The 12,240-nt window shown below is 36.3% G+C and overlaps 1 protein-coding gene across 1 annotated transcript in view; it reads right to left on the bottom strand.

Annotated features, from left to right (window-relative positions):
- Positions 1 to 12,240, bottom strand: part of MLLT10 (MLLT10 histone lysine methyltransferase DOT1L cofactor) — a 223,585-nt gene that overhangs the window by 88,263 nt on the left and 123,082 nt on the right. The window contains exon 9 of the mRNA XM_044915534.1: positions 3,113 to 3,208. Coding sequence (XP_044771469.1) covers positions 3,113 to 3,208 — 96 coding nt within the window. The remainder of the gene's footprint in view (positions 1 to 3,112; positions 3,209 to 12,240) is intronic.

A 12,240-nucleotide genomic window follows, 5' to 3' on the forward strand; every position in this document is an offset into this window, starting at 1 on the left:
TACCAAACCTAACTGGTTATTATAAAGCTACAGTAATCAAGATGGTGTGGTATTAAATGTAAAAGCAGACAGATCAATGGAGAACTGATACATATATGGTCAAATGGGTTTCAACAAATGTGGGTAAAGGCAATTCAGTGGAGACATGTGGGTCTAGAAAAACTGGTTATCTATAATTCAATAGATAAGTCATTCAGTAAGTGAACTTTGATGTATAACTCACATTATATGCAAAATTTAACACAAAATGGATCATAGACCTAAATGTGAAACATAAAAATATAAAACTTCCAGAAGAAAACATATTAAAAAATGTATATACTGAGCATTTAATTAATGTTGGGGTCATGGGTTCGGGCCCCACATTGGGCTCCACACTGGACATGGAGTCTACCTTAAAAAAAAAAAAAAAAAGTCTTTTTAAGCCAGCGAGTGAGAAAAATACCTGCAAAAATAATGTATCTGATAAAGACTTGCATCCAGAACACATAATGGCTCACAAAATACAGTATTAAGAAAACAAGCCAATAAAAAAGGGCAAGTAGTGGATAGATCTGAGCAGACCTTCACCAAAGAAAATAAAGAAATGTCAAATATGCACATGGAAAGATGTTCAACATAATGTAGTCATTAAAGAAATACAGACTGAAACCACGAGAAATTACTGCATACCCACTAGAAATGCTAAAATTATAATGACTGATCATACCAAGTGTTGCAGAGAATGCAGAGGAATAGGAACTGTGGTACATTGCTGGCAGAATCGTTGTGGTACAACTATTTTGGAAAATAGTGGAATAGTGTCTTAAAAAATTAAGGATGCACTTACCATGTGACCTAGTTATTCCATTCCTCAGTATTTATGCAAGAAAAATCTGTCTGTACAAAGATTTATATAATGTTCCCAGTAGCTTTATGTGTAACAGTCAAAAACTGGAAAACAATCTGAATGTCCATCAATTACTGAATGGATAATCATTATGGTTATGTCCATACAACAGCAAGTAGTCAGCAATAAAAAGAAGCTACTGATACACACAACATCGATGAATCTCAAAATACTTACGCTGAGTGAAACGAGTCAGATAAAAAAAAGTGTACATACTGTATGTTTCCATTTTTAACATTCTAGAAAGTTCAAACTAGAACTTTCAGATCATCATCATGACTCAATACAACATCTAGTCCTCATATTATTATGACATGGTTAACTTTTTTTTTTTCTTTAACTTGGCTTCCAGCATATTCACATCCTCTTGGTTTTCTTCCAAACCCTGGCCTCTTCTCAGTCTTGTTTACTAGTTTCCCTTCTTCTTTCCACACTGGCAGCCCTAGGGCTTCCTAAGACCTCTTCTCCCTACTCCCTACCTGCACTCACTCCTCCACTGGCACCCACTCTTATGGCTTAAAGTAAACTCTACAGAGATACAACTCCCAAATTTATATCCAAAGTCTGGACCTCTTTCCCAAATGCCAGACTATGCATGCCACTGGCTAATTAACATTTCTACTTGGATGTCTAATAAATATCTCAACCCTAATGTAGGCAGAAGAGCCCTGCCAAGATGTCCACATCCTAATCCTTGAAACCTGTGATATGTTATATTACATGGCAAAAGGGCCTCTGCTAATGTAACTAAGGTTACATACTTTAAAACAAGAAAATTATCCTGGATTTTTCAGGTAGGCCCAATCTAATCTCATGAACCCTTAAAAGAAGAGAACTTTCTCTGGCCAGAAGCAGAAGAGTTGCAGCAGAAGTCAGAGAGATTCCAAGGGTGAGAAGGATTCAACAAGCCAACAAATGGAGAGACCCACGTGCAAGGACTGAAGAGAGCCTCTAGAACATAAGGGCAGACCCCAGTAGAGAGCCAGAAAGGAAATGGGCATAAATCTAACCACCTGAATGAGCTTAGAAGCACTTGCTCCCAGGTGAGAACCCAGGCCATCCAACACTTTGATTTCACCTTTGAACGACCCTGAGTAATCAGCTGAGCCCACCCAGTCTTCTGGCCTACAGAACAAGAACATAATAGGTTTATATCGTTTTAAACTGCTAAATTTGTTCTGACAGCAGGAGGATACAAATACCATATCCAAAACTGAATTCTTCATCTTGCCCTCAACCTACCACACCCACAGCCTTTCCCATCTTTGTTAACAGCAATCCATTCCCGGCCCAATACCCTTTGACTCTTCTTTGGATCCTCTCTTTCTCTCACACCTCTCATCTTCTCTGTGAGAAAACTACTTTTAAATATACTCAGAATCTGATCACCTCTCACTACCTCCATTGTTAACACCATCTCTCTCTGCATTATTGTAATAATCTCCTAATGGCCTCCCTGCTTCCATCCTTGACTCTCTACAGTCTATCTGCAACGAAGCAGCCAGAGATCCTTACAGAACCTAAGACAGATCATACTACACCTCAGTTCAAAACGCACCAATGGCTCACTTTTCATTCAAACTAAAAAACCAAGCCATTCCACTGAATGGAGCCCTGCATGAGTGGCCCCTTGCCCAGCCTCATCTCCTACTGTACTTCCTTCCACCCCACCCCTGCTACCTATGTCTCCACTATCTTTCCCTGTCTCCATTTATTTTCAAATTAGGCATATAATAATAATCTTAATAATATTTAACATTTACTATAATAACTGTAATGCTTCCTATGAACCAGATATTGTTGTAATTGCTTTACATATATTTTCTCACTCAATTCCAATCATTATTTCCCCCACTTTACAGAAGAATGAAACTGAGTTACAAAGAGGTTAATTAACCTAAGAGCTCATTCAGTAAGGGGTGAAGCCAGAATTCAAAATCACAGGTGGTCAAAACCCACTCTACAGCCCAAATTCTTAATCTCAATGATGCCCACCCCCAAGTAGTTAGCCTTACTCAATTATTTTTCAAAAGCAAGTACAGAATAAACAGAAGGTAGGATAAAGGACTAAGAAATGGGAATCCTAAAGTGCTTAATGTAGGGTTAAAGAGGTGGGAAAAGTTAAAGGGAACCAGGATACTAGGAATGACAACACTTCTTAAAGGTAAAAGCCAGCACACAACTAGTTCTTATATGAAACAAAATATGGCACTTAAAACTTACTTTCTCTGTGGTAACAGTCAAAGAAGGAACCAATGCAGGAGATGGTTCTGGTTGCTTCTTATGTTTTTGTTTGTGTTTGTCCTTTTCTTTATATTTCTAGAAATGAATAGAAATAAAATCCAATTTAAATTTAAATCATAATCATATATGTACAATAAAGATGAGTTTCTTTCATAATTCTGTTTAGTAATTCAAAATGTTAATGAATACTTGTCAAAAAATAAAAAGATCACTTCGGCTGATCATGTTCTTATTATTTTGTAAACAATACTAATAATACAACATTACTAGTATAACTAATTTTAAAGTGACTTCAACATACTTATTCTTAACCAACCTAAAATTATGTATAAACAACTGAAGCCCATAATTATTTGCTACATTTATATCTGGCAAACTGTATTTTCTTCCTGTTAAAAACACCAAATACTTCTGTGTACATTTTATAAATTGCACTTTAAAATTTACATAGCACTTTGACATGCATTATCACATTAGAATAGTCTCAGATTCTACATCACTATACATTAAATTCTATGGCCCACAAACTAAAAACTCAGGCAAAAAATTCTTTCCTAGGTTTACTCAGGAAAGAAGTGGGGCGCCTGGGTGGTTCAGTCGGTTAAGCATCTGACTTTTGATTTCGGCTCAGGTCATGATCTCAGGATCATTAGACTGAGCCCAGAGTCAGGCTCCGTACTCAGCAGGGAGTCTACTTGAGATTTCCCTCTCTCGCTCACACATGTGCTCTTTTCTCTTTCTCTTTCTAAAAATCAATCTTTAAAAAAGGAAATGAATGAATCAGCTATCTCTAACAAAAATAATCTAAAGTCATGGTGTGCTACTTTCCCTTTGAAGTACTAAAACTGATGAACTGAATATAAGAAAGAACTCAACTAATTAGAAGTTAATTACATATCAGGAGCCCAACTTTATTTAACAACAAAAAATTTTAACCGAATTGTTTTCAGTTGTTCGAATCGATATGTAAGAATCAGTATTGGGTGTGAAATTTACTATCATTTAAAGAGTTACATTTTTTTTTAATTTTTTATTGTTATGTTAATCACCATACGTTACATCATTAGTTTTAGATTAGTGTTCCATGATTCATTGTTTGTGCATAACACCCAGTGCTCCATGCAGAATGTGCCCTCCTCAATACCCACCACCAGGCTAACCTATCCCCCCACCCCCCTCCCCTCTAGAACCCTCAGTTTGTTTTTCAGAGTCCATCGGCTCTCATGGTTCGTCTCCCCCTCCGATTCCCCCCCTTCATTCTTCCCCTCCTGCTATCTTCTTTTTTTTCCTTAACCTATATCACATAAAGAGTTACATTTTAATAGTGACAGATCTTAATAATGATCCGCTAATCATGCACCAATTTCTTTGCATCTATACAAAAATACTGATTCGAAGGGGCACGCACACTCCTCCCATCATAAGATGTCCTCTTCTCTACCCACATAAACCTGGTTAGCTTTGTGACTTGCTTTGGCCAAGAGGATATGGCACAGTGATGTACAAGTTCAGGAGCTCAAAGCTTTAAGAAGTCTTAAATGGCTTCCACTTTTGCCCTTTGGATTCAGCCACCATGTAAATAATGAGTTCATACTCTCTGATAGAGAAGCCAAGTAGACACTGAGACTCTATGGAGAACTGAGGCACCCCACCCTACAGCCAGCACCGGACATGTGAGTAAGACTGTCTTGCTGGAATTATTTAGTAAAACACTTAAAATGTCAAAAGAATAAAAAAATAAAATAAAATAAAATAAAAACCCTATCTTATATCACCCCACCAATCACCAGTTGAATGTAACCTCATGGGTAAACCCAGTTGATACCACATGGAAGAAAGATGAATTGTTCCTGCTGAGCCCCGCCTGTTATAAGCCACTATAAGTTGTGGGGTGTTTTCTCAAGCAACAGTAGCTAACTGAAACAGGACTAGAATCCACAACTGGGTAATTTATAAATATGAGGCTCAAATGATCCTGGGTCTGTAAGTTCTCTATCAATATTTTTCTCCCATAAAGATAATAAAGGGGGACGCCTGGGTGGCTCAGCATTAAGCATCTGCCTTCGGCTCAGGTCATGGTCCCAGGGTCCTGGGATCTAGCCCCACATCAGGCTCCCTGCTCAGCGGGAAGCCTGCTTCTCACTCTCCCACTCTCCCTGCTTGTGTTCCCTCTCTCGCTGTCTCTGTCAAATAAATAAAATCTTTCAAAAAAAAAAAAAAGATAATAAAGAAGGCTTTTCTGTCCTTCCTGTTCTACTTCCCATAATGGCTTATATTCATCAAGGGTAGAAGAGCTGGGATGATTTAATAGTAAATGACCCAACAAGGTAAACAAACATTTAAAACATGAAAACTACTTGAGAGTAAAAGGCAAAGTAGGCACATGTACATACAGGAAAATATGAACATACTGAAATCATCATGGAATTATACAGAACTCTGGTCCTATGTGATACATCAAGAAATGTATCCTGAGATGAGGACTGCAAATATTCAGTGTTAACAGACTGAAGACATTAAATTACTAGTCTGTAAAATATCAATCAGAGCAGTCTGATTACTTTCATTAAAGAGATAGGCTGATTTTTCTCTGGAAACAGTTTGGAGGTTCCTCAAAAGGTTAAAAATAGAACTCCCTTTGATCCAGCAATTGCACTACTAGATATTTACCCAAAGGAAACAAAAATACAAAAATACTGATTCGAAGGGGCACGCACACCCCAATGTTTGTAACAGCATTATCAACAAACTATGGAAAGAGCCCAAATGTCCACATACTGATGAATGCATAAAGATGTGGTATATATATACACAATGGAATATTACTCAGCCACAAAAATCTTAACATTTGCAATGATGTAGATGGAGCCAGAGAGTATTTTGCTAAGTGAAAGCAAATTTGTCAGAGAAAGACAAATACCATATGATTTGACTCGTATGTGGAATTTAAGAAACAAAACAAATGAAGATTGGTGCAGGGAGGGAGGCAAACCAAGAAATAGACTCTGGAGGGGACATGATGGGGGGATGGGTTTATTTTATTTTATTTTTTTTAAGATTTCATTTATTTATTTGACAGAGAGAGGCACAGCAAGAGAGGGAACAGAAGCAGGGGGAGTGGGAGAGGGAGAAGCAGGCTTCCCGCTGAGCAGGGAGCCCGATGTGGGGCTCGATCCCAGGACCCTGGGATCATGACCTGAGCCGAAGGCAGACACTTAACAACTGAGCTGCCCAGGCGCCCCTGGGAGGATGGGTTTAAATAGGTGATGGGGATTAAGGAGGGCACTTGTGAGGAGCACTGGGTGTTGTATATAAATGATGAATCACTAAATTTTACACCTGAAACTAATATTACACTGTATGTTAACTAACTAGAATTTAAATAAAAATTTGGAGAAAGATTTAAAAAAGAGAGAGGTTGATTTTAATACATCAGAACAAAATGAACCTCCAGCAAAAGACTCAATTATATGTAAATATTTAGCATAATACAAGGAAGGGTTTCCAAATCTCTAGAGAACATCTAAAATTACAAAATAATGGTACTAGAAAACCTGGTTAATAATCTGGGGGAAAATATCTTATTCAAAATAAAACAAAATCCAGATGGATTCTTTTAAAGCGTTAAGTGACAAAATAATCTACAAGTCTGGCAGAAAATATTTTTGAAATCTTTAACTTTTAGGAAGAAAAGACTCTTCTAAGTATAAACACAAAGTAAAATATTAGGAAGGGAAAAAGCAGTTTTAGTTATTCAAATTTAAAATGCTTCTACATTTAAAAACCATTAAAAAGCAAAATCCTGGAAAATGAGTAAAATTAATATGTCCTATATTTTAGCACTGTTTAAACTTTTTTACAAATAAATAAAAAATACCTATATATGCCATAGAACAATGTACAAAGGACAGTTCATGAAAGAAATAGTCACTGAACAACAAAAAATGTGCAACTAAACCATTAAAGAAGTAAAGGTAATATTTTTCTTTCACCTAGTGATCAAAATTGTTGGGTTTTATTTTTTATGATAAGACCCAATATTGACCCGGCTATAGTGAAATGAGCACTTGCATACATTATTAGAGAGATTATAAATATGTGAAGGACAATTTTAAAAGCAAGAATTAGAAACCATAAAAATGCTTTTTGTCCTAGTAATTTCACCTCCAGGAGGTGAACAAAGGTTTAAATACAGTTTATTATAGTACTATTGGCAATAAGACAAAAAAACTGAAAACAATCTGAATATGCAACAACAGATATGGTTGAAAAAATTATTATAAAACCATATAATGGCCACTAAAAGAAGTGTGCTCTGTAGGAATACTTAGAGATTTAGAAAAATGGTTAATATGAGTTTGTTTTTAAAATGTATTATGCCTGGAGAGAAAACAACCAGAAGGAAATAAACTAATACTGGATATTTTTTATGTAAAGCCATAGGTCAGGACAACCAGTGTCACTCCCAAGTGAAACAGTGTGCACAATTAACAATAAAAATAATCAGAATTATACAAATATATAAGTTATCTCATTTAATCCTTAAAAGAGCCCTGCAAGGACCCATTTTTATAGATCAGAAACAAATCGCTTAAACAACCACAAGGTAGATTCTTTTATCTACACTCCCAAAGAAACTTAACTAAAACTTTTAAAAAGCAGATTTTTTAAATTTTATTTTATGTTAATCACCATACATTACATCATTAATTTTTGATGTAGTGTTCCATGATTCATTTTTTGCATATAACACCCAGTGCTCCATGCAGAACATGCCCTCTTTAATACCCATCACCAGGCTAACCCATCCCCCCACCCCCCTCCCCTCTAGAACCCTCAGTTTGTTTCTCAGAGTCCGTAGTCTCTCATGGTTCGTCTCCCCCTCCGATTTCCCCCCCTTCATTTTTCTCTTCCTACTTTTTTTTTTTTTTAACATATAATGTATTATTTGTTTCAGAGGTACAAGTCTGTGATTCATCAGTCTTACCCAATTCACAGCGCTCACCATAGCACATACCCTCCCCAATGTCTATCACCCAGCCACCCCCTCCCTCCCACCCCCCACCACTCCAGCAACCCTCAGTTTGTTTCCAGAGATTAAGAATTCCTCATATCAGTGGTATACATGTCTTTCTCTGATTGACTTATTTCGCCTAGCATAATACCCTCTAGAAAAGCAGACTTTTTTTAATTAAAAAAAATAGATAAGGTATCCATGATGAGAAATTTTAACATGGAAATTTAAAAGAGTGGGGAAAGGAAGGAAAGAAGGGAGAGAAAAATTTCTATTTTAAAGTAGCTTTAGGGACGCCTGGGGGTGGCTCAGTCGATTAAGCGTCTGTCTTCGGCTCAGGTCATGATCCCAGGGTCCTGGAATTGAGCCCCTCATCGGGCTCTCTGCTCCGCAGGGAGCCTGCTTCTCCCTCTGCCTCTGTCTCTCATGAATAAATAAATAAAATCTTTAAAAAAAATAAAATAAAGTAGCTTTAGTTCCACAATGAACTATTTTCCATGTAAAGACACTAAGGAATGAGTTATACAGGAGTTTTTAACCTACATTTAGAGTTTCCATGTGCAAACTGGAAGGGGTGAAGAAATTCTGAAAGGAAAATTAAAGGGTAAGACAATAGAGATAATACTTAAATTCACGTCTTCAGACCCAAAGGAATTAAACAGAGCTCAGAGAGTTTTGAAAGTATACATATAATCACTGAACCAATGACAGAAATGTTTAGGATAAATTAGAAAGTAAATTCTAGAAGGAATGCAATCTCGAGCTTGAGCTTACTTACCAGAAAAATTCTAGAGTAAATTTTTTTTAAGTTTTTTTTTTTTAATTCATTTATTTGAGAGAGAGAGAGAGAGCACAAGCAGGGGGACCAGCAGGCAAACAGAGAAGCAGACTCCCCACTGAGCAAGGAGCCCTACACAGGGCTCTATCGCAGGACCCTGGGATCATGACCTGAGCCCAAAGCAGACGCTTAACCACCTGAGCCAGGCGCCCCTACAGTAAATTTTTAACAAAGATTAAAAAGGCTAGTATGTAGTAAAGAATTTCATTATCACTAAGTGCCAAGAAGAGTTCATCAGGGAGCTCGATATTAGAAATTAATACATAGTGATAACATAAGAAAGAAAATGAGTTATTTTAAGATAATTCAATTCTGTGTTGGAATTGAGTGAGTTTCCAAAAAGGAAAGAGTGCCTATGTTCAAATAACTCTCAACGCTTAAAAAGGTATGTTAAATCACATTATATTTTTCCAGTGTTAAGTAAAAAAACAAATGAACAAAAACCAGCAAAAAGTAAATAACTAAATAAAATAAGAAAGCCAACAGCAACCAAAACTGGGGAGATGGAAAAGGCAGATAATAACTCATTAAACAAAAACTGGCAACCAAGCAATGAAATAAGAGATTTTAGAAACAGAGCAGAAACTGTCCTGGTCTGAGCTGTAAGATTCAGCTGTTAATCCTGTTTCCAATTCCTTGCAATTCTTAGAATACCATAAAAACTCCCAAATCTGGAAAGAAGAAATCTTTTATCTTTTTGTTATCCTGCCTCCTTAATTTGTTCTTCTTCTGTCTAAAGAGTAGGACCAGCTTCAGGGCAGAAATAGGAAAAAACAGGAGAGAAAGACATGAAGCGTGATGAGGTGCTCTTTGAAAGTCAAGGATCTAGGCTAAGAATTAGTTATATAAAATCTTAGGATATTCTCCCATAGGAATGAACCCCCACATAGCTGAAAGATTAAAATCTAGTATAAGACATTTAATCAAGTATTTAAAAAGAGATCTGACCCTGCCCTACCATTCCCTCTGGCTTCAGAAAGAGGCAAAAATACTTATTAGCCTCACATACCTCAACATAATAAAGACCTTATATGAAACACCCACAGCCAATATCACACTCAACGGTGAAAAACTGAGAGCTTTTCCCCTAAGATCAGGAACAAGACAAGATGTCCACTCTCACCACTTTTATTCAACATAGTAATGGAAGTCCTTGCCACAGCAATCAGACAACATAAATAAATAAATGGCATCCAAATTGGTAAGGAAGAAATAAACTCCTTATAGATGACATGATGCTATATAGAGAAAACCTGAAAGACTCCAACAAAAAACTACTAGAACTGATAAATGAATTCAGGAAAATCAAAGGATACAAAATCAGTGTACAGAAATCTGCTCCATTCCTATACACTAATAATGAAGCAGCAGAAAGTGAAATTATAACAATCCCACTCACAACTGCACCAAAAATAATAAAATATCTAGGAATAAACTCAACCAAAGAGGTGAAAGACCTGTGCTCTGAAAACTATAAAACACTGATGAAAGTCAAAAGAATGCAAAGAAATGGAAAGACATTCCACGCTCATGAACTAGAAGAACAAATATTGGTAAAATGTCTATACCACCCAAAGCACTCTAAACATTTAATCCCTAACAAAATAACATTTTTCATGAAACTAGAACAATCCTAAAATTTATATGGAACCACAAAAAGATCTCGAATAGCCAGAGCAATGTTGAAAAAGAAAAACTGGAGGTATCACAATTCCAGATTTCAAGTTATATTACAAAGCGGTTAGTAATTAAAACAGTATGGTACTGGCATTAAAAACAGACACACAGATCAATGGACTAGAACAGAAAACCCAGAAATAAATCCACAATTAGATGGTCAATAAGATTTGTCAATTAATGACAAACGAGGAATGAATATACAATGGGGAAAAGACAGTCTCTTCAACAAATGTTTTCGGAAAATTAGATAGCCACGTGCAAAAGAATGAAATGGGACCACCTTCTTTCACCATACACACATAAAAAAAACCTCAAAATGGATTAAAGACCTAAATGTGTGACCCGAAACCATAAACATCCTTGAAGAGAACACAAGCAGAAATTTCTATGACATCAGCCATATCAACATTTTTCTAGATATGTCTCCTGGGGCAAGGGAAATAAAAGCAAAAAATAAACTATTAGGTCTACATCAAAATAAAAAGCTTCTGAACAGTGAAGGAAACAATCAAAACTAAAAGAGAGCCCACTGAAAATGGGAGAGGACATCTGCAAATGACAAATCCGATAAAGGGTTAGTTATCCAAAATATATAAAGAACTGATACAGCTCAACACCTAAAAAAAATAATCCAATTAAAAGAGGCAAAAGACACGAACACACATTTTTCCAAAGAAGACATACAAGTGACCAACAGACACATGAAAAGATGCTCAACATTACTCAGATCGGGGAAATACAAATCAAAACTACAATATCACCTCACACCTGTCATGGCTAAAATAAAAAACACACCAAACAAGAAATGTTGGCAAAGATATGGAGAAAAAGGAACCCTCTTGCACTGTTGGTAGGAATGCAAACTGGTGCACCATTCTGGAAAACAGCATACGGAGGTTCCTCAAAAATTATGATCTATGATCTATGATCCAGTAATTGCATTATTTGGTATTTACCCTAAAAAATACAAAAACACTAATTCAAAGGGATACATGCTCCCCTGTGTTCACCGAAACATTACTTACAGTAGCCAAACTATGCAAGCAGCCCAAGTATCCATCAATAGATGAATGGATAAAGAAGATGTGGTATATATATACACAATGGAGTATTTTTCAGCCATGAAAAAATGAAATCTTGCCATTTGCAACAACACGAATGGGGCTAGAGAGTATAATGCTAACAGGCAAAATAAATCAGTCAGAGAAGGACAAAAACCATATATTCTCACTCATATGTAGAATTTAAGAAATAAATGAGCAAAGGGAGGGAAAAAAAGAGCAAGAGAGACAAACCAAGAAATAGACTTTACTACAGAGAACAAACTGATGGTTACTACAGAGTAGGTGGGTGGGGGGATGGATGAAATGGCAGACAGGATTAAAGAGTACATTTATCATGATGAAAAAAATAAATACTTCGCCCTCAAACCCTAGTCTCAAAAATGGTGAGAAAAGATTCAAGAAATTACCTAAATTATAGTGGAGCAAATGCCTACAGCCTCCCAAACATGAGAAAGATGAAAAACTACTGCACAGCCAAGAGACTACAGACAAAAAAAAAAAAAAAAAAAAA

This window comes from Neomonachus schauinslandi, chromosome 5, assembly GCF_002201575.2.
Source record: "Neomonachus schauinslandi chromosome 5, ASM220157v2, whole genome shotgun sequence".
Taxonomy (NCBI): domain Eukaryota; kingdom Metazoa; phylum Chordata; class Mammalia; order Carnivora; family Phocidae; genus Neomonachus; species Neomonachus schauinslandi.